At 45.8% G+C, this 22995-nt stretch overlaps 1 protein-coding gene across 2 annotated transcripts; it reads right to left on the reverse strand.

Moving 5' to 3' along the window:
- Nucleotides 1–969: 969 nt before the first annotated feature.
- epha2b (eph receptor A2 b) lies at nucleotides 970–22995 on the reverse strand. Of its 2 annotated transcripts, none has more exons than XM_070910884.1 (17): nucleotides 22888–22995; nucleotides 22023–22102; nucleotides 19825–20473; nucleotides 9079–9234; nucleotides 8108–8467; nucleotides 7804–7934; nucleotides 7407–7578; nucleotides 7215–7314; nucleotides 6464–6519; nucleotides 6242–6367; nucleotides 5367–5552; nucleotides 5189–5250; nucleotides 4765–4974; nucleotides 4490–4639; nucleotides 4160–4353; nucleotides 2748–2903; nucleotides 970–1301 (listed from the first exon to the last, which is right to left on the reverse strand). In XM_070910884.1, exons 1-17 carry the CDS (start codon nucleotides 22970–22972, stop codon nucleotides 1193–1195), a joined length of 2982 nt encoding a protein of 993 aa, XP_070766985.1. In that variant the 5' UTR covers nucleotides 22973–22995; the 3' UTR covers nucleotides 970–1192. The 2 variants fall into 2 exon arrangements, with proteins under 2 accessions (XP_070766985.1, XP_070766984.1); XM_070910883.1 differs by having other exon boundaries at nucleotides 5355–5552.

Below are 22995 nucleotides of genomic sequence, written 5' to 3' on the forward strand. Positions count from 1 at the left end.
TAACAGAAATATGAATGGATATTTGTATAGCGTCTACAAAACTAAGTGACACATTGAAATTGCAAACCAAACTATTATTAAGTATGAAATCATCTCAACCACAACAACGACTCACCATCATTAAAAACTGTTTTTTTTTGCATTTTGGCAAACTGTTTTTCCTCTTCATCACTGCCGCGCTACAAACAGATGTTCCGCATTCTAATTGAGACGCATTTCATGCACACACACACACACACGCGCGCGCACACACACACACACACACACACACACACACATTTCTCACTTCGATACCATTTCTTTTTGTTCAGGTTTTGTGTGATCGCCCTTTTTCTTTTGCAATTCTGAGACAAACCAAGACAGATTCTTGATCCAAGTGCTACATTATAAATTTTAATCCCAATGTTTTTGGTTAATTGCCCAAACATAAAGAAACAAAAAAAGTGAACCTGTTCACACAGAGTACCTCATATATATATATAACCTCTTTTTTTTTTACCCATATAACATCACTTACATAATTATAGCTTAATTTCTGCGCAGAGCCAGCAGAAGGCCAGACACAACACCAAGTCCATGTGTGTTTATACACCTAAGCAACACGTCCCTTTAACTTTGGGCCAACTCGAGCTCATTTCAGCCCTCTCGACGCTCCGTCCTCATTGGTCAGGAAATGGACCAAAGTGCCAATTAAAGGGAGACGCCGTGACATCAGCACCAACCACAACCTGAGCCAGGGCTGGACTCCACTGCTTCCATCCTGTCACTGCGCTGCCCTTGTTTGTTTGATGCTGGTCGCGACAAGGTCAGGGTGCAATTTTGTAAAGTCGAAGCCAGTCCCAGAACTGGCTTGATTGCTGATTTTTATGAAGCAAGAATGTGAAATGAAGAAAACAATGCATGAGCAATGAATTGTATCTATATAAGACATGGATAATAAAAATAGATTTCTAAATATACAGAGTCTACTTGATACATCTATTGTTGTATATTTGCTCAATTCCCGTGTGGATAAGATGAAGAAATCAATAATGTACAGTAAGTCAGTCTGATTGAGTCGGCCTCAAAGGATGGCACAGTTCTCTTGGTCCTGCCGATCCAAAGCCGTCCCTGCAGTCTCGCTCCAGCTCAGCTTAGAGTTCAAAGGGCTGCCTGCTTCAGTGCCTGAATTTAATTCCCTTCGTTGTCAGGATCACACTGCAAACACGCTCAGGGTGCTGGTCTGGTCCTTTAAACCCAAGATGCTGTAGGCAATTCTTTTCAAATGGCCCGGCAGCCTCACCCCAATGTTCTTAATATCCCTGTAAAAGAGAGAGACATGACAGAATATAAGGGGAGCTGCACATGGGTTAAGACTTTGGCCTCGTTCCAACACTTTTCACGCACACTTCCTGCCTCTCAAGCCTCGTAGTAATCACTCCGTTATCCAACGTGACAAAATGCCAGCCATTCATGTGTAGCTTGATTGCTGAACCAGTACAGCAAGGTGGGGTGGGCTCCAAGCTAGTAATCTACCAAGGTTTCAATTTATCTTCAACATTAAAGGATAATACTGGGGGGGTTCGCTCTTCATGAGCACATGAGGCAAACCTGCAGGAGCCCTGCAACACAGCAGTCCAAAGCCAAAGCCTTAATTACAGCCTTAATTACTTAACGAGGATTCTCCCTGTTGACCATGAATCACTTGTCTGGCAAGCAGAGGGTGGGTCGTAAATAACTGCTGGTTTTCCAAGAGTGCTACCAGATGCCCCGAGATGGAAACATGGGGCCATGAAATCACACCATTCTGTATGACAAATACTTCAAAAGGGTTTGTCGTCTGCTTTACAGTCTACCCATCTTCCAAAATCACCAACTGAGATACGTATACCATGGCAGACGAAAGGGGGAGGGGGGGGCATCCTTTCAGCTGCTCATGTGGTTAGGAAAAGCTCTGGCCCTCGTTATTGCCCCTAAACAACCTTATATTACGTGCTTCACTGAGCCTTTTTTTTTCCCCAAAAGGTTGAGTCCATTTCATTAAATTGCCCCCTTAGCGCTCCTACACATCTGAGAAGGTCCAATTGCCTTCAACTACCCTGTGATAAGTTCAGGGGGTACACTCTGAGCGCACCTCTTCAATCTTTCTAGTAGTACAAATGTGCCGGCTATGGGGCTTCAAATGTCATCCATCTATTTCAGTTCCTTAATCTCCTCTAGTTGCTCCTGCTCCACAGGCTATTCTCTCCTCTTCCTTCCCCCCTTTAATGTTGAAGAAGCCACAAAAGGCCTTTGCCCTTCACAGGCAAAACTGGTGGTTTTCGGGGCTCTAGCAAAAGTGCAGCTAGTGTGTGTGGGTGAAGGGAGGGATGAGAGAAAGACTGGAGAGAGGAAAGAAGAATAAGGACTGCAGCGACCACAAGCCACCACCACCAGCCGACCACAAATGAGCCCACTCCTTCTTCTTCCCTCCATTACTTTTTCCATCTCAAACAATTCTCAAGTTGTAACTGAGGTTGGAGATTATATTATGCGCAAACTATTCTTCTGGCTGTTAAAAAGCAACATTTGTAGGAAAACAAATACATAAACTACTAGGGGGGGGGGGAGTCTATAACAGACTTCATCATGGGAGGAAAAACATTTGAGCAATGTGTTTTAATTCATTGCATAATTTGACAGCAAAATGCACTCTCTCTTTGCCAGAAACCAACTTAACAAGTCAATAAAATAGATTTAAACCCATTGTGTGCGGGCGTCCCACTTACTCATTCTTCATCTGCAGGACCTGGTCCATGGTGACGACCCCAGCGCAGGTGAAGTTCTCACTGTACTGGCTCATCTTGATGGACTCCAGCCACTCAGACACTGACCTGAAGGGGGAACCGTCGGAGCCGCTGGTGCTGGGCAGGCGGATGGATACGCTGCAAGCAAAGAAAAGATAAATGATAATAACCAACAGGCTTTACCCACAACAAAGGTGGATGACTGAGGACTATAATTACTGTTCAGGAAACCTGTTGGTGACAAAAAACCAGTCGGAGCAGTTAAGATACGAGCATGACACTCTTTTGTCCTTTCTCACTGTTTCTGGTCCCTCACAAAAGGCAAAACATGCATTCATGCACACAAATCACATACAGCAGAGCTTTACTTATCCCCTGCCAGGCGTGTACACACATTTCTTTAATTATCCTGGCAGGCAAGGTGTCAGTATGTCCTTTTAATGGTTTGAATAGAACATCTTAAAGCTATTCCCCTTTCGTTCCCAAACTACCCTAAACACCCAGCCACTATTTAACGTAAAGTAAATGGGGAACCGCTGCCAGAGCCTTTTTGTTAAGTGTTTTGAAGTGAGCCTCAAGTCTCCAGACAGTCGAGACAGGCAAAAGACGAGTCTCAAGTCAGTCGAAACGAGGCCAAGTCAAGCCTCAAGTCAGCCGGTACAAGTCCATGACAAGTTTCAAGTCAGGGGAGACAAGACTGGGTCAAGTCTCAAGTCAAATGAGACAAGTACGGGGTGTGGAAGAGATGGCACCAGATTACCACAATGTCCCTGGTTTGACTCCAGCATGCATGTCATACTTGTCTCTATCTCTACTGTCAACTGTCTTAAAGTTAAGTATCAAGTCTTGTCTTGGTCTCTGAGTACTGACCTTTAAAATGTGATTTTAGCGTTTAACAATGTTCCTGTCAGAGTTGTTAGCTCAGACCAAGTCCTTCGATGCACAGGCCTAATAATTAAATATTCAAGGTATGTGGTCTTGTTTATTTTTTATTGCTCCAGGATTTTTACTGAAAACAAGTCTTTAGATAGTCAGAAGTAAGTCAGGTCTCACAGCAGTCAAGTCTTAAGTTCACAGCTCCGGCTGCTGCAAAGCAGAATGTGACCACTATTAAAAAAAAACCCTGTTGTTTCTTTTTAGGCTAACAGAGCGCTTCTTAGAGGAGACCACATGATTTTGGGCGCTTATTATCATGGTTTTATACTGCGTAAGTAAATAACATCAGCCAGAAGGGAAACTGAAAGAGTACAACAGCAGAAGTGAGACTAAAATTAAATTTATATTAGAAGTAGTTTTGGTCACACGGTTGTTTCCAAGAACTGGTTGCTTATAGTGGCAGCTACTGAAGGGTCAGCACTACCCTACCCTTAGTCTGGTATGTAAATAAATCTTACCGTGGGTCAAAGTCTGCAATGGTCTTCAGAGAGTCCGGGCTCCGCAACAGCTTGTCCAGCAGGCTGACGATGTCTCCAAAGCGTGGCCTCTTGGAGCGATCCTGGAGCCAGCACTGCAACATCAGCTGGTAAACGGCTGAGGGACAGTCCATCGGCGCCGGTAGCCTAAAAGCCTCGTTGATAGCCTTCATCACCTGCAAGAAATTTCTCCGGTGAATAATCAGATCTTCTCTCACTGGTAGGTTTCTTTCACATTTCTAAAAAATATCTTTAACACGAAACCTCAGAGAAAAGTGCAATCTGTAAACTTGCTGTAACACTGAAACTTGCCTCATGGTTACTCATGTCCCAGTAAGGCCGTTCGCCAAAGGCCATGACCTCCCACATGACGATGCCAAAACTCCACACATCGCTAGCTGAGGTGAACTTCCTGTATGCTATTGCCTCTGGAGCCGTCCAGCGAATGGGGATCTTACCTCCCTGTTCAGGAAAAAAAGCTTAAAGTTAGAATCTGAAAAAACAACTTTGACACCACTTTGCAAATTGCAATGACATGACCGAGGCGAATCTTTTCTGCTTAAAGCCAACAGTAAGTATCTACTTACACTTGTTGTGTACGTCCCCTCAGGTTCGTCCTCCAGCACCCTGGACAGGCCGAAGTCTGACACTTTACACTCCAGGTTGTTGTTGACTAGGATGTTGCGGGCAGCTAGGTCGCGGTGAACGTAGCTCATGTCAGAGAGGTACTTCATGCCTGCAGCGATGCCACGCAGCATGCCCACCAGCTGGAAGGAGCCATACTCTCCATCGTGGTCCTGATGGGAGAAAATTAGCACAGATCCATTTTCGTTTTGTGACCCAAACAAAAAGAAACATAGACACGATAGTACAAAATGATAAAACAAATATCAGAGCCCAGAAATAGAAGTTGGACCAATTTTCCAGTTTGCAAATACTGTGTATCGTCACCGTGTAACTAGTCATAGTAGAGACATTTCCATCAGTAAAAATGGTATGTGGTGGGCTTACCTTAAGGTACCTGTCCAGTGCTCCATTCTCCATGTATTCAGTCACAATCATGGCATGTTTGACTGCATACACACAAAAAAAGAACAAATTACTTGCCCGAACTGGCCCAAAACAGACAAGAAAATTGTCAGAAAAGTTAAAAAAAAAAAAAAGCTACAAAACTCACAGAAGTCCTTACATTTGGTGACCACTCCCTCCAGGCGAATGATGTTCTGGTGGGAAAACTGGCCCATGATGGAGGCCTCGCTTAGAAAGTCCTGCCTCTGTTTCTCTGTGTAGCCGGGCTTCAGCGTCTTGATAGCCACTGCCACCTCTTTCCTCCCCGGCACCTTCAGAATACCCCGGTACACCTCACCGAACTCCCCTGCAGGAGAACAACATCAAAAGGGACAACTGATTGAGAAAACGGATACCAGATGAATATGTGTTTGGTACGTTTTCTCGGGCTTCTAGCTGCGGGGGTTTGCTGTGCAACCGAGTGAAAATAAGGAAGTCTCTGCGGCTGTTTTGCCTGAGGCTCTCTCACAGAGGTGTGTTCTGGGTGTTGAGAGAAAGCCTATGTTGTATAATTGGCGGATGGCCTGTGGTGTGGAGGTATGGGAATCAGCTGTCACATGAGAAGAAGGGGGGCGGGGGCGGGGGCATGGTCGTGGGAACTGGGGAGGGGACGTATGTTGATAAAGACTGTCGTTTCAAAGGGTAAAGGTGGTCGCACTTGAATAAACGTATCATGAAAGATCTGGACAGGGCCCGGGCGGGAAGGTGCTCTGATATCCTTCCAAAATACTGCTGCAACACTTTCTTTTGTGTAATTGTCAACTTGAGCCAAAGCACATGGATCCCACAGCCAAGAGTTGCCACACAACAAAATGTCTCAACTTGTTGTGCGGGATCTCAGCCAGATAGATGTTAATCTCACTAAAGTAACTACCGTCAGTCTGTTAAGCTGTGGAAAATGCTCAATATAAACAGCGAATTTGGGGATTGGAAAAATCTTTCAACATCTCAGAGCTAAGCCCCACAGCAGATCGTCTCAGCAGGGTTGTCACTCACCAGCTCCAATGACTTTCTGTTTGGTTATGTGGCTGGGGTGGATTTCAGTGGCGAACTTCATGACGGCTGTGTTGGGGTCCTCGTATGTATGTGGATCCACGTAGGTCTTCAGAGGCTTCAATTGCTCTGTGAGAAAAAAGAAAGATAATTGTTGATTGTTAAATTAATAAAATGCATTGAATAAAGTGAATTAAGACGTGAGAACGTTTCTTTTTTGTCTACCTGAGCTGGAGAAGTAGGCGTCCTCTGGTCCTTGTCTGGTGTGAGAGTTTCTTTTCCTGAATAAAAAGATAAAACCCATCTGCAAATTAATATCCCACTTTCAAAGAACAAATGGACTTTTGTCTTTATATCATTTGCCTGCTTTAATATCAGTAGCACACAGCAACCTTTGTAACCGTTTTTTCAAGATGTTCTAAGGCTTTCAAAAGGATCCCAAGACTAGTGCAATACGTCCATTCATACAGAGGCGGCCCTTTGATAAAGGCTGACGATAGACTGTGTTTGCCAAGTCGATTTAAAGACTGGAAGACAGACAAGCTGGCGGGAGGGAGGTGGACAGACGGGTTAGTCTGCTACAGTACAGGCCCAGGTCACCTTTACAAAGTGCCTGCGGTCTGGAACAGAAAGAACGTAGCGCCTCTTATCACCAACAATGTACCACCCCAGACCAATTTCCTTTCAAAGGCCCCAACACTCACTAGAATGTAACCATTGAGCAATGACAAGGCACATTCAACGTAAATTCTTCCCCAGCGAGTGCTGGGACACAGATCCAGTTAAAGAGAAAGAGAAAGTTGGCTAAAGGAAGAGAGAAAGAGGGAGGTGAGGAGAGATTGAATGCAAAGGCCATTTGGAGGCCCCATAAAGGAAAGGCAGGAGAATGAGAGAGGAAACCAGTGAAGGAGGGTGCATTCTGTCTGATTAACAGGACAGAAATATAGGGAGAGCAGCGGGGGGGGGGGTTACTGACCGTCTGCGTAGGAACAGGACCACGACCACTATGAACAACATGGCTGCTCCTCCAACTGCTGCGCCGAAGATTACTGCCGTGTTGTTTTGAGTAAGGCGCTCTAGAAGGGGCAAGTAAAGGCAACACATCAGAGGAATCCCATTCTCGAACAAAGCTTGTGAAACTTTTTCCGACGGTGGCTCTCCTCTGTACCTTCAGGCATGGTCTCAAACTGTTCCTCCATGCTGGAGCCTCCTGGGCTGCCATCGCTGCTGAGAGCCTGCACCCTGAACAGGTAGGCCGTGCCCGGGGCCAGATCGCTGATCTGTACAAAATTCTTCTCCAGTATGAGCACAATGTAGGTGGTCACATCCAGGTTATCATCCTGGGAGACAGAAGATCAGGACAACGTTACTGTTGAAGGTGGAGGCCACAGTTTTGGATCCTTTTGATTTATGTTAGCGTGATAAATTTAGACATTTTATGCCCGTCTATGTGTTGTTTAAATGATATATCTTGAAACTTGTATAGTGTAAATGTAGCATACTACATCAAATGAATGTCTTTAATTTCTACACATAGCAGGGAGAGTAGACAAAGAGTGACGCACCTTCTTGCGGTAGGTAAGTTCATAGCGGATGGGCCGGGGTTGGACCCGTGATCGGGGTGATATATCCCAGGAAAGGGACAAGCTGGCGGAGGTCCTCTCAACCAGTCGCATGGTGGTAATCTTGGGGGGATCTGCGGACAGAGGGTAGCGAATACTTCAGTTTCTTTGGGATGTGAAAACCTAATTTCATCTCATTCCTGCAGCACGATTGGACTTGCAGAGCCGCCACTGCCTCACAGATAGCATCTGTCATTACTGCAGCACAGATAGCATCACTCCGCTGCCTCATATCAGCGGCACTCACCTGTGTAGTGCAGAGATGTAGTCAGAGCGCTGGTGGATGGTGGTCTATTAGCCCGAGGCGCTGCCTGACTAGCAAACAGCGACACGCCACTATGTGCCTCCACGGTGAAGGTGTAGTTGAGGTGAGCGTCCAACTCGCTCACTGAAACCTTGGTGTCAGTCAGGCCCGCGCTGGCTGGCTCATAGCGGATCTTATCTCCGCAGGTCTGGCACACAACGCCCTCGCAGCGCTGGCATTCAACGCTGTAGGTGATGTCGGTGCGACCTCCGGTGTCTTCAGGCGGGCTCCACGAGAGGAGGAGCTTTCCTGCAGAGAGCTGGGTGGTGGTGGCCACAAGGTCTCGTGGGGCGGAGGGGAGGCCTGATGAACGCAAGGATATGAGATGTTAGATAGAAACGGGGAGGAAGAGAACGACAGGGACCAAAATGTGGGGGATTCCTTTCTGACATGACATTAGTAACATTAGAAAAAGTGCTTTTCTTGATCACAGATGTGAGCACAGAAGGAGAAGCAATCGGCAGGTTCCATCTGAAAGATATCATTCTCTTTTCCTTCAATCAGAGTAAGGTGCAGTTGAGTGGTGTCATTTTCAGGAACGAAGCACACAGGGAACCAGCTCAACCAAAGTGCAAACAGTTAATGAACTTCCCAATTAGCACACCTGTGCCCGCTTCCAGGGCGTGTGCTCCATGTGACCTCCACTGTTTTGACGTCTAAAGTTCTGCATCTTAGTGTGAGATTAGATCTCCATTATGAGATCGGAATCCATGGCGCTTTAAACCACACACTAATGTGTGCAGGAAAAACAAGTACAACTAGAAAAGAATATTTAATCCCTGCACATCGCGTCGGATTCAAACAAAAGTCACTTTCTGAGTTCACACTAGGAGAGGCACACATGGAAATTACATTACCTGGCAGCTGATTTTTTTTTTTTAATGCAAAGTTCTCATTAGAGATCAATGGGTTACCTGAGCAGGGTCCAGTAAGGGGGTCGGTTGGGGCCCGGTAGAAGTCCTCCATGCAGGGACAGAACAAAGCCCCCGAGTCCAGCCTCTGAGTGTTAGCAGGACACGGCTCACACTTGTCACCAGATGCGTCAGCTTTGAAGAAGCCAGGCTGACATTCTGCAAACACAAAAATACATTTGCATGAGCAGGTGAACGAGGGCAATAGTGACTTCAGGCAACATCCCATATGACACAGTGCATAGCCAGTTCCTCCAGTTCATTCAGGCCCCTTTGAAAGATCAATAATGCCGTGAACTTTTCACCTTGCGTGCAACACTGCAAGGTTGAGTGGACACATTATTATGTCAAGGCTAAAGGTCAGATTGGACAAGTGACAGAGATATGGGAGGGAAAACAGAGGCAAGGCTCTGCACAGTGTTCTCTACTAACTCTACTCCTACTTAAAACACTGGCCATTCCAGCTAAGACGCTTCTCACATGAGCCCAACCCTGAAACAAAAACGCAGACTCCCTGCTCAGCCGGCACTCCTACTCTTTACTGTTTCAACCACCAACCCCCCCCCCCCCCCCCCCCAAACTCCCTCTGATGCTGCTTTCTTGCTGTCTCTCTTTCTCTCAACAAACACAACCAGTCATCCCACATTCCACGACAGTAAGTCAGTCAGAAATAAAGGCAACAAAAACCAGGAAAGCGCAGAGAAATAGAAGTAAAGCAGCCAAAAGCCGACCATCCGTTTGCACTCAACAGCATATTATATTTTTTCTTTCGGAAAGCCACATGCAGACTTTTGAAACTGTATCGCCTAGATTTGATGACACCTAATTTCACACGTCCAGCTCGGGATAAAGAAATACAGGTAGAGGATCCAGCTGTGCGTAGCGGTGGTGAAATCTGAACTTAATGCGGTGTGAAATTTTGGAGAGAGCGCGCCATAAAGGAGTGAAAATGAGACAGCCCCCCCCCCTTTAACTCTGCAAGGGCATTCCAACGGCTGCTGCTCACGTCCTCACACCATCACACATTCATCCACACACACACACACACACACACGTTCGTGTATGCACTGCACACATGCACCCACACCCATATGCATGCACAAAATACACGTACATGTATGCAAAGCACACCCGTGGACACATGGGTAAATCTGACATCAGAAGAGGGATTATGTCCGCTGCCTGTCACCTGTTCATGTCCCTCTGCCTAAGCAATTCAGCCACACACATATATATATATATATATATATATAAACATACACACACATCTCCTTCCTTCTTTCCAAGTCGTTTGCCTGGAGCATTTAAATAGCTCGTGACAGATGTCATAGGATGTTGACAATGCAAATGAGAGCCAACGTGGAGGCAGAAAGAATGAAAACGAAGACGTGTGCGGCAAGAGAGAGATCAGACAAGCGAGAAAGAGGACACGAGAGCCAATTGAAATGAAGCATGCGAGAGAGATTAAAGTTCATACCAGAGACCGGGGCCAAGCATTGAAACATTAAGTCAAAGGCAAATACACTGTTTTGATGTCAGAGTCCAACAGAAGCAAGTTGTACAGCAGAGCCAAGGACAGAGACAATATCAGATTCACTCAGAGATACTGTCTCGGTCCGCGGCTGCCTTTCACCGCGGTTCAACTGAATGAAGTTCATTTGGAAGCCACAAGTGACCACACACACAAGACGGAAAGCAAACGGCTCCTGCTTCCATTTAAGTCGTATCAAGGGGATTTACTCGATTGACCATGAGCTCTCCTCCTTTCAGCTTTTCCTATCATTGCTGTTGAGTGAGTTTGTGGCAGGGCGGCTGTGAAGAGGTGCGCATTAACTGAAGAACACGACAAACAATGGTGGAGAGAAACATACTCAGCATGAGAAGAATTTGTAAGCTTGTTCAATGGGCTTGCACGTTTCTCAATCCTCCTCTCAAGGCGGCATCTCCTCTCTGTCTTGGCCAGCTGTTTCACTAACAGCCACCGCTACTCATTAACGCCAGCCAGGCAGAGGTTGGGGCGAGGCTGAAGAGAGGTGCTATGAAGGAACAGAAGGTTCGAGAAAGAAAGAGAGGAATACTGTATCCTGCTGAGGACTGAAGAAAAGAGGGGAGAAAGAAAAGAGACAGGCCAGGGTGAACCCTTCCATTGAGAAGGGGGAACAGCTGCTGCCTCAAACCCCGAATTCATACCCCTACCTCTCCTCCTCGTAATCCCCGAATTCCTTCCTCCCCTCCTTTCTCTCCTCCCAGTCCTCACTAAAAAGGCTCCCAGCTAACCCATTAACATTGCTATTCACCACTGACCAGCAGGCAGGGAGAATGCCATGCCATTCAAGTGCTGAAAGAAAAAACATACACACACACACACACACACACAAGCATTGTGGATGGGAATAGCCGAAATGCCACATGGCAACTGAATAGAGGAGGACTAGCCTCTTTTTGGCGCTGCAGTGCAGGCTGCAATGCATTGTGGTCAGGTCTGCAGAGATGATGGCCTTACACTGTGAGCCGCCTCTATAATCAAGATGCATTCCAGTGCACACCACCCAACAGGAGGCCTGTAGCAGAGCGCCTTCGCTGCAGCTTCAGTTTCAGCCCAGTTCTCTATTAAAAAGGTGAATGGGTTTGTGTATCTCGCACATGAGTCACAGTGACGGTAAATTCAACTAGATGACTCTCTGCTGAGGTATTTAACAGGAGGATTCCTCGACAAAAGAGCAAAGTCCGGCGAAAGGAAGCTTCTTGGTTCCACGGAGAAGGTGGAGGGGGACTTTGGATTGTTGCTGGACACAACAGGAAGCAGGAAGTGTGAGGCTGATGCAGCCTTCCTTCCTAAAGCAGCCAATCAAAGCATGGAAACACAGGGGAGCGTGACCAAATGAAGAACTAGCACTGAGACTACCAGAGTCCTGAGACAGAATAATAACTGAAAAGGAAGCCAAAATGTGTTGACCCGACATGAACGTGGGCACTAAACCCAAAGGGGGGGGGGGGGGTCCTGAGATGAACGCTTTCCCTCTCATAAACAAAAGTCTCTCAGCCTCCTCTCAGTTGAAACATCTGACAAAGTAAGGCCGGCCATTTCTTCTCTCCTTATTGCTACAGAGCAAGGAGCTGTTTGTCATTTGAGAGGCCTGTGTGCCTCGAGTGGCTCCGTGTTTGTTTATTGAGTGAGTGCAGGGGCCTGTTACATTCTGGGAGCCCGAGTGGCACTGGAGTGGGAGCCCCCAAGGTCCCCCGGTTCGTCTGCAGAAGTTAAGATGGATGAGATGGCGACAGTGATGAATGTATGGTCGGACAGATGGATGAATGGGTAACATGGTGGCTTGACAACAGAAATCGCCCCCAGGAGCGGAGGAGTAAGTGGTAGGGGGGCCCCCACAATCGGGTCCGGCGCTGGGCTTTTTAAAAGGCAGAAAGGTCACGTCTGCCTCAGGGTAGTTGTGAGTTAAACTGTGCATGGCTTACAGGGAGTCAGTGGCCAAGTAAAACAAACACATGTTCAGAGTGAGGAGGAGGAGGAGGAGGAGGAGAGAGAAAGAGTTGCAGCAGCAGACGGTGGCTTGTCTCATGAGGAAGGAGGTTAAATTCAGAAGTATGGCCAGTTAACAAAAAAACATCTTGGAAAAATAAATCTTTAAGAAATAAAAACAAAGTCAAGATCTTTCAGGGCAACTCCCCAAATATATCTGGAGGCATGCGAGTCCTCGCTTTGTCTGTATCGACTGCACTTCTTCTCCCCAACCCCCTATTTTCATTCCCAAATTGGTCAGACCCGTAATTGCAATATGTCATGTCATTTTGTTTGTATGCCGGGTGACAACATGTCATTAGCATTTTGGGGGAGTCGGGTTGAGGTGGAACAATGGGGGTCTCTGATGGGGGAGGTGAGCCGGTAACATGAGCCAGGGGTCACTGAGGTGGGGAGGTGGGGAGGTGGGGGGGGGGGGGGGGGGGGGGGGGCAGGAGGCAGTAAAGGTGTAGGGGCTGATGGAAGTGTGCGTGAGGGAGGGGGGGGACATTAGTCAAAAGGATTAGCTGGCCAATGGAGCAGCTGTAAGGGCATTACATCTGTTTTACAATTGCACTCAGGCTTTCATCTAGGGTTGTTAACAAACACAATAAATTCCCAGATCCCCTTTCTCCTCTCACTCCTTCTGTCCACTCAGGCTCACCCACAGGAGGAGGGACACAGGGAGTGAAAAGTGGAGTCAGGGAGGCACAAAACACACTCAACAGGGTCTAAAGTAAAGCAGATACTTTGAAGGAATCAATCCTGGCTGACCCGAACCTCAGTCACAAACAGCTTCCAGAGGCCTCAGCTGGACCACAGTCGTGGTCATTTGGCCACATTTCTCTGTGTTGCTGGTCAAATCCAGACAGCCAGGTGGCAAACACAACACCATTTAACTACAGCACGCTGAGCCAACAGGTCACACACTGGATGCCGACAGCCGTCTGCTTCCTGGTCAGGGGAAGGGGCCAAAATGGGACCAAATGCACCAATAAACAAAATGACTTATCAGGCAGGACAACAAAATGGAAAGTGGCTGAGCGAGGCCGCTCAGCACGGAGCGACAATGGAAAGCCCTGAGCCAACGGGTCGGGGAGTCACAGAGGGATTAGGTGACCTCCGGTTTCCGCTGCGGGCTCGTCCTGTTAGCAGTGAAGGGTGGGTGGGTGGTGTGTTGTGCTGGGGGGATGGGGGGGGGGTGGGGGGTGACTGACTGACATGGGGGAAGGAAAGTGCTGACCTCACACACCAGCAGTACAATACAATGTGCTTCACACTCCCCCACCACAACACTCACATACACACACACACACACACACACACACACACACACACACACACACACACACACACACACACACACACACACACAGCCTCCAGGCTCAGGAATGTCACCAAGAGAGGAAATATGTCCCAACTTCCCCACCACAACCAACACACACACTAAAACACCAAGGATGGCTGAGGTTCAGTTATTTGACTAATGGCAGACATTTAAACACAATTAATTGGTTGACAAAAAACTAAATACAAAATACAAAAAAACTAAAACACATTTAGCTTGAAATTTGAAGAAACCCACACCAGGTTCAAGCTGCACTCGCCAATATATTATATATATTTGTATATATTTACAATAGATTAGATGACTGTGTGTGATGTGAAAGGTGTCGCTTGCAGCAGTTCCCCTCAGCTCTGTGTAACTTTGCCTCTTTTCAAACACTGTTTTAGTTTGCCGACACGCAAACTCCATTCCCATCAACACCTTTAGCAGCTAGCTACACAAACTTGAACATCCGGCAAGCTAGACACCCTGATATTTTTGATGGAGGCCAAACCAGAGCTGAAAGGGGGAATACTGGACTTATGTTCATCAGGTGTAATGCCTCTGTGCGCTCACATTAACACTTCTTCATTGTAAACGATCCAGCAAAAAAAACGTAGTGCATCGGAAGGTAACACGTCTGATACAATGCTCAACCATCACGCTGATGACACTTTTTAACCCACAACAGTACGATTTGCTCTAATCCACATTAAAGAGTCATGGGGGCCACCAGATCGCCTCTTTGGTACATTTCCTGTGATCTCGTTCACAGTAATTGCCAGTGTTCTGTTCACTCCAAACGTGGCCCAACAAGACGGTGCATGACACCACTTGAAAGCGCCTTCAGAGTCCCCCCATTATCTAACCAACTCCCTCAAGTTCAGCCCGCTAGGCAGACGTTACCTTGGCACGAGATCTGAGGAATCCACAAATTCAAAGTAATCACGGTGGCTTTCAAGAGGCGAGGAGGAAAAAGGAGAGGTTACATCCAGAGTGTGCATCTAAATGAGCAGCATTGTCCGATAAGTCGGTGGCTTGCGACTTTTTATTTATTTTTGAGACTGGCTTCAGGGATCAAGAGCCAAGGGAATTTGGCAGAGCAGAAAATTTAAATGTGGGGATTATCCTGCAGGAATGAGATGATTTCATTATGTGAATCCACCATAAGCCAACTAAATAAAATCCCTGAGATACTGAGGCGTGGTGCCGTGTTCACGTCTCTTTGTATACTCTCCATCAGATAAAATGAAATTGCACAAGACTTTGGTCTTAAAAGGTTTGGGGCGATTATGATGAAACAGATGGATCCTGGTACGAGCAGATTTAAAGGCCATGAAACGTTGGATCTCTGCCTTTCTGTAGGATGTATTTCCAAGTGAGCAATCGGGCTCCAAATCCTAACTTCCATCATAAAGTGCACCAAGGAAAACAAAAGCTGACAGCTAAAGTTTACATTTCACCTTCACTAAATGTTTATGTCTTAACCACTATGTGAACAGGGCCAGTTGTTTTTCTCTCCCTCTGCACTAAAAACTCTGATTGGCAGCATTGTTCAAATTTAGCCTCTATTTATCTTTACGAGTCAGTCGTGGAGAAATGTATTCACCAGCGAGAAGGAGAACTGTACACAGTCTAAATAGTCCCATCAGGGCCGTGTGAAACGGGATGTTTAAACTCTATTGGTGTCATATTCATGACCCGCACAGCAGCCAAAAACAACAGTCGCTCTGTGATTTCACGGACAACAAGAACACAGCACACGAAGGAAAAACGTTTTGTTTGTCAGTTTGTTATACTTGGGACCGCTTGCGCAACATTGTGCATCCCTTCAGTAAACTGCATTAAGAGCTGTAAAACGGGGATGGGAATGATGTGGTGAGATAAGGAACTATCAAATAAATACAAGACCAGAGGCGGATGACTGAGGCTAAAATAGAGAGACTCTTCAGGGACAGGCAGGATGTGGAGAGAAAGGTAAGAGGACAGCAAAAGAGATTGCACAAAGGCAAAAAAGCATGCAGAACCAGTCGTTACTTCACTTAAAAAGCACAAACACACCCAAGTCAATTACTACCCATACAAATCACTCACCACAGCGTGCAGTCACATAACTACAAGTTAGTCACCAACCGTTTCCGTCAGCTGAGGATGAGTTTGGAGACACGGACAGAAAGGGAAGGAGGGGGAAGACAGAAAAGGGTTTACTGGAACCTCTTTGGCGAGAGGAATAATAACTTTACTGGAACTGAGTGGACAGTTGTTCCACCAAGACGCCATTTTCACCAAACTGCCCTCAGCAGTCCAAATATTCCACATTGTGTCTCCCTTTTTAAACACGGGTTTGTGGAAACCATGATGTGGGATTAAGCCTTATTTGCTGAGGATTTAGAGCGGCTGACGAGGTGTGGACCTGGGCGATTAAACACAATCCTGAGGACCAGCCAGGGCAGCCCGGTGGTCCTTTGTAGGGTGACACACTGGTATGCTGTTCTATTGTGCCAGGGAGGATTATGGGTAAGGAAGGGCGTGATAGGCAATGGAGGAAAACTGTGTCAGTGTCAACAGTGAGTCACAAGTGGAAACCCACAGCGCTGCTGGCGATTTAAAAGCCAACCACTTAATTGCAAAAAAAGTTAAGGTTTTTTTCCAGAATGAAGTGTTTATTTTCTCACTAGGGACACTGAAAGCACGGCATCCTGATCTAAAGCAGGTGCCAGATGAGTCCACACACTGGAAGCTGCTCCCACCACGTGTTTTAATATTGTTATTTGCTCAATATATTTTTTAATTAACAAATTTCATGCATGGAAAAATAAATATTGTGCTGATGTAGTTACTATTCAGATTCAGGTTTTTCACACAAAGCACAACAGTTATAAACATGATGCACTGGTATAGATTCAATTACAAGAATACAAAATGATCAAAATGCTGCTTATATGTTAATTCATCAGGGATGACAATCCAGTTTTTATAAATATATATATATATATATATATACTGTATATATAAAACACTCTGGAAAAAACACACAGGAACCATTAAGAGTAGCTTTACTTTTAATACTTTAAGTCTAATTTATTGATAATAATTCACTAAAGTTAAACTTTTGAATGTAGGACTTTTACTAGTAAGGAACATTATGTTACTTTGAACAGAGAAAGGTTTTTTTATGAATCAAAAATTAATAATAATACAATGTTTTAGTGCTGCATAAGCTGGTAAAGCAGTCAGAGAGAGTAGGGGAGAAGAAAAGCAAATACACAACAAAAGGAGACGAGTAATTGATTTGACAAAAAACACAAAAAAAGAGGGTCTTCATCAGGCCTTCACCAGTCATGTGAGGATCGTGATAATAACCATAAATCCTGACAGCGGCTTTCAGTATGCTTAGTCTTTATATTACTTTATAATTGAGGCTTGTACGTATTTTGAGATCCAAAATAATTCTGTTTTATAGTAGTCTGTAATGCCTGCATAAAAGGCAAATGCCCGTTTTGTGCCTCCCTACTGCCGACTGATATGATTTACAACCAGCCCATAAAAGCTTTTACATTTGCTGCTCTAAACACTCTGGTAGGTCTCCGCCGCACAGGAAGTGATGTGTTTTATCTTTAGTTTGTTTGTCCAAAAGACGGACTCTGTATTTAACATGAGCAATGACGGCCGCCAGGAGAAGAGCGCCACACGCCACCTACAGAAAGCTCAGAAAAAGAAAAAAGATCCTAGAAACACAGTTTGACGGACGAGTGATCTCAAAGCCAAAAAACACCACAGCAGTAAGCGCTGATGAGGAGACGGAGACAAAAACCAGATAAAGTCACAGATTTTTACTTTAACAGGTCCCACGGGGCCCGAGGAGTCATAAAACTGAGTGAACACATCACTGAACATGGAAACTTTCAACCTAAGTAAGAAAAAGCACCACAATTGAAGTTTTGTGGTTTCTCCCCGAGCAGCACGCAGCACAGGAAAGAAGTGGGGAGAATGATTAACTGTGTGTCTGTATGAGATTCCACTTAAAGCCCTTCGGACCATTCATCTTGGACCCGCACTGCAGCCCTGTGATTCATTTCCACCTTCATCTACAACTGCCCTCATGCGTCTTCCGACCTCTCATTTAACTTCATCTCTGTACTTTTTTTTGGGGGGGGGTTTCTTTGGTTAGTAATTTTTATGTGAGGGCTTGACCCGGAGCTGCTCTTCCCTCCCTGGGAATTCCACAAGTCTGGAGTAATGTTGGGAGGCTCCTCCTCGGCAAACTGATCAGGAATGTACCAACCGGGGGTGGGGGTGGGGGGGTGGAGGTGGAGGTGGAGGTGGGTTCCTCCGGCCTCGCAGGGAAACACAGCGCTTCATTGTTCTCCTACCTTTACATTCCATTCCTCACCTCTCTCTGTTTTAAAATCACACCCCTCCGCTAAACACAACCTCTCTGTCACTTTTGTATGACTTTTCTTTCATTCCTTCCTGCCTCTCCTCCTCCTCATCCTCCCTAATCACCTCACCTGGCACTTTCCCGCAGCTAAAAATGATGTACTGACAGAAACCTTCATCACTTTTATCGGTTTGTTGCCAATGGGAGGGAAACTAAGTGGGAAAGCCGATCTATTATATGCAGGCTGCATGTGGATTTAACCACTGTAGACCAAGGTGTGTGTTCCCGAGTGTGATTAAGAGTATTCATACCTGTGTTTGTGTGTTTCAGGTCATGCATGTGTGTGTTTGTGTACAAACGTGAGTTGCAGAAAAAGCAGCCGGGTAGGAGGAGTACTTGGGGCTGATGGGAGTCTTTAGGTGTTCTGTCATGGAGCAGATCTCAACAGGCCCTTGCATGCCAGCCTGTGTTGTATGTTCACATACACTGTTGGAGCCACACAATACACCACAAAGCTGAGGCTCAGTAAATTCATGAAAACAGAGGGAGGGGGGGGGGGGGGGGCATGGACGCGGAGACAGACAGGGGATCATGTAGTCGGCATGCCCGCTCACAAGAGGAGGGCCCCTGTATTCCGTGATGCTTGAGATGAACAAAGTCAGTGAGGCTCAGGGGTCTCCTCCTGCCTCCTCCCCTTTACCCCCCACCAGCCTTGAAGATGCTAATCCATCACAGTACAGTAGCCCTCTGGCTTCTTTGATCACTTTCCGTCACTCTGACAGTCCTTCCCACAACAATAAAAGCCTTCTCTGCAGGACTTAAAACGCAACCACGCCATAACTACAAAGTCAAAGGGCTGAGTTATGGTTGGACTACTTAGCACACCCATATCAAGATAAGAGAACAGATGATAATGAGACACCAGCAAACCACCTGATGCAATACACAACGTTATGTGCCACAAAATGAGTTTGAAAGAAGTTATGAGAACATTTTCTCTCAGATCTAAATGGTAAAGTGTGAATTTAGGTTTTAAAACCTGTGGGCGCAACCTGAACGTGAGCTCTTAGCTGCAAACTTTTCTCACTGCCCAATTTGAGCCTTGATTACACAAGGGGTGTATAATTTTATTGCACAAGCAAATGATCAAGGCTTGTACAAACCTTTCCACTGTACATCTTACAACCTTTCCACTGTACATAGCTGAAACTCAAAAGCACATTTCCTGATTTTATAGGTATCGGTTCAAGGTCAGGGATGATGCCGGGACATGTACCAGTAGGCCTAAGCATTCCTTCCATTGCAGAGGAGCCATGTTAGCCAAAGGGAGAATTCCATTGAACAATGATAATAACACCAAGGATAAATATCCACAGTCTCCCATATGGGCTTGTTTTACGACCTAGGGCAATTAAAATGAAGGTAAATGGTGACTAATGCCAAATGGTGACTTCAAAAACACACTCTCATGGGAAGTGGAAGTGAAAGATCTTTACAAATACCAATGATTCAAGAGCACGCCCTTACCTTGACACGCGTCTTCATCTTCTTCATAGCCTGGTTTGCACTGGCACTGTCCAACTGGTACCACCCACTCCCCATCCACAGTGCAGTAGATGCGAGGCAACTCCTCGCTGACGGCGTTATCCACGCACACCCCGCTCACTTCCCTCAGCGCCTGGTTCTCACCTCCGGCCACGGTCTCGGGGAACGACGCAAGGCTCTTCACAGTGGCTGGGCAAGTTTTGTAGTAGACCCTGACGGAGAGGAGAGCGACGCAGGCGCCGATGTCTTGAAAAGCCAGGTAGAAGCCTTTTCGAGACAAGTTCTCCACCACTCGCGTCTCAGTGTTGATGCGCAGTTCATTTTTGCTGGTGATCTCGTCAGGCGCTATGGTGGCCACTTTCTTAAACTGGCCCTTGCGGAAGGTAGTGCCCACGTCTGCATCAGACTCGGACGTGAAGAGGTTGAAGGTTTCCTTGCAGGTCAGCGAGGTGCCATCAAAAGAGTTGCAGTCGCGCACAATGAACTGTAGTTCAACAAAAACCCGCGAAGCTGATGGACGCCGCTGGATGAAGGTGGTGCGCAGCCAGTTGTCCTGCTCACGTTCCCCCACATTGCAGACAGAGTAGGTATAGAACTGAGAGCCGTTCAGGGTCCTCTGGACGACCTCCCACTGAAACAAAACCACACAAACCAACAAGGTTAGAGGTACGAACACTGACCCCTGGAGAGACCCCAAGCATACTGGGCTGAACCAAGGCTAGAGGCCAGGCAAAAATAAAAGGGCACCATAGCACTTCACATGAGGGTTCAACCACTGTAATCTGAACCTGGAAACCAGAACAGTCTGTGTGTAGGGGAACCCATGGCTCTACATGTTGCTAATTACTCCACCTGAATATTTAACTATCCGTCACAGCAATAATACATTTCTGCAACATGGAGATATCCACTTTATGAGCCTTTACAGCCCAGAAAACCTCAAGAACTCAAGAAACCATTTCTGACCATTGCAAAAATACCAAATTATTTCAAATTCAGTCTTTCACAGGCTGTTGCTACTGCTGGCATCTTCCCCAAATAGTGTTGCAGCTCGCATACTAAATGCTGCCACAAATATGAAAGAAATGACGGCATGTTTTAACGTAACCTTGGCTGTTGAGGAACAACTGGCCCCTGTGGGGGCAGAGCCTGTGGTTTGCTCCCTGCATGTAGCCACTGTGCTATTAATTAAAGGAATGTGCTTTGTTGGCCGAGTGTGTGGCTCTGCATATAAACTTGACGTACAACAGTAGAACCAACACCTCTATTAAACAGCTGGAGAACATTTTTTATAAGGGGTCTTTAAAACATAAAATAATCATTATCACACGTTACATGAGAAAGTGTGCACAATAAAAATGGTTTCCAACAAATCTCAAAAAAATAGAAGAACACCTGATGCTTATTAGTGCAAAAAGTGAAACTTAAGTTTCAAAGTGATTATTTAAGAAGTGGAACCACTGTTAGAAGTCGGGTGAGCCACTGTGAACAGCACGTCTGCACATGCCTTTGAATCATCAGCACATGAAATGAGGCTATTTACAGTGAATTTGCATGAGCCTGACTGGTCAATTACTGTGTAACCGCGATGTGGAAGAAGGTATCACATACCTCCTTTACACTGGCAAAGAGATAATCACAGCGTTTGGGTGTAATAATCTAGCAATTCTCTAGACGCATCTCCAATCATAGACATTTTACCCTGGGTTACCAAAAAGGTAGCACTGACTGATTGGCTCCATCTGAAACCCCTCCCCCTCCAAAAAGAGGTACCACATGCTGCAAACTTTAAAAGTTAATTGCTCTCTAACATACAATTCTGAAGCTGAAGCCTTGAAACCGCAAGAAGCCACAAGTATTCCCAGTTCAGAGCTAGCAGCTATTCTGTCTGCCTAAGCTTTGGTGTAGCCCAGACATGCTCTGCAGCATGCAACTCCTTCTCATGCCCATACTCAAGCAACTATTAGGCTCTAACTGCCAGATTTTATAGAAACCTGACATGTATACACACGAGGCCCACTGAACAGCTAACCACACAAGTCAAATGGTCAAATATTTTGCTCTGGAGGCTCTCAATTCAGCCGGGCCCTTCCTGCGCATTTTCTCCATGCAGATTTATCCCCAAGGCAAATTCCACATGGAAACGTGGGAGCTGGAGGAGAAGCCGGAGCAATACTCACCCCGGGCTTGTCACCCTGATCTAAGGGCCATGTCAACCAGCCCAGTTCACCTCCCGTTGCCTTCATATCCAAAAGCACCTCTGTGGAGACACGAGAACACCGTCAGGACATGAGAATGAACCTTTAAACTCACCAGAAAAAGACTCATTTTGACTCGGAATTGATGGACATCATCAGACCTCTATTTCTTGAAGAAGAAAAAGAAAGAAACGCACATATTTACAAATAGAAAACATTTACAAATGACAGTGATTTTAAGTTTGCTGCATAATAACCCCAAATCTGACAGGGTGTAATTACCAATCTAATTCAACAAAACGCCTTCCCTCGTTTAACAGGCTGTTCAAAAGCTGGCTGTTTAAGTCTCATGAGTTTGTTTTATTGGCCACATGTAGCCTCCTTCCTTAGCAAGAACTAGAAATAGACTTACACTTACATACTTGTGTCAAACTGAAAGGGTCAAAAGCGTGAACACTGTGTGTGCACAGTTAAAAAGCGAGATAAATACATAAGAATGCAAAGAGAGAGAAACAGACCACAGTGTGATCCATACATTTAAACAAAAAAAAAAAAAAAAACTTTCTCAAGAATTCACCTGCTGCTGTTACAGAGTTTCTCAGTACTCAACTTCACAACTCCAACCACAAACACTTGTATAGGAATTAAAGCGTTTTCATAAAACACAAAACTGAAGACTGTCACGACATCAAGAAAGTGTGTGTGTCTTTCCTGCTTTTAAAGTTTTAGTTTTTTTGTTAGAGAAGGTTCCCCTCATGGCACGCGTGCTTCACTTCACGGGAAACCTCTGACATGAGAAAAGTAAAGCGACCGACTCCTGGGAAATGATTTTTAAAAGGACACCCACCTTCTTTGGTCTGTAAAGTAATTAGAATGCCGTTGATGAGCACATATGAGAATAATAAAGGTCTGATTCCGCGAAAGAAATCCATTTGGCAAACTTTTCCTTCCACTC

This window comes from Enoplosus armatus, chromosome 8 (assembly GCF_043641665.1).
Source record: "Enoplosus armatus isolate fEnoArm2 chromosome 8, fEnoArm2.hap1, whole genome shotgun sequence".
Classification (NCBI taxonomy): Eukaryota; Metazoa; Chordata; class Actinopteri; order Centrarchiformes; family Enoplosidae; genus Enoplosus; species Enoplosus armatus.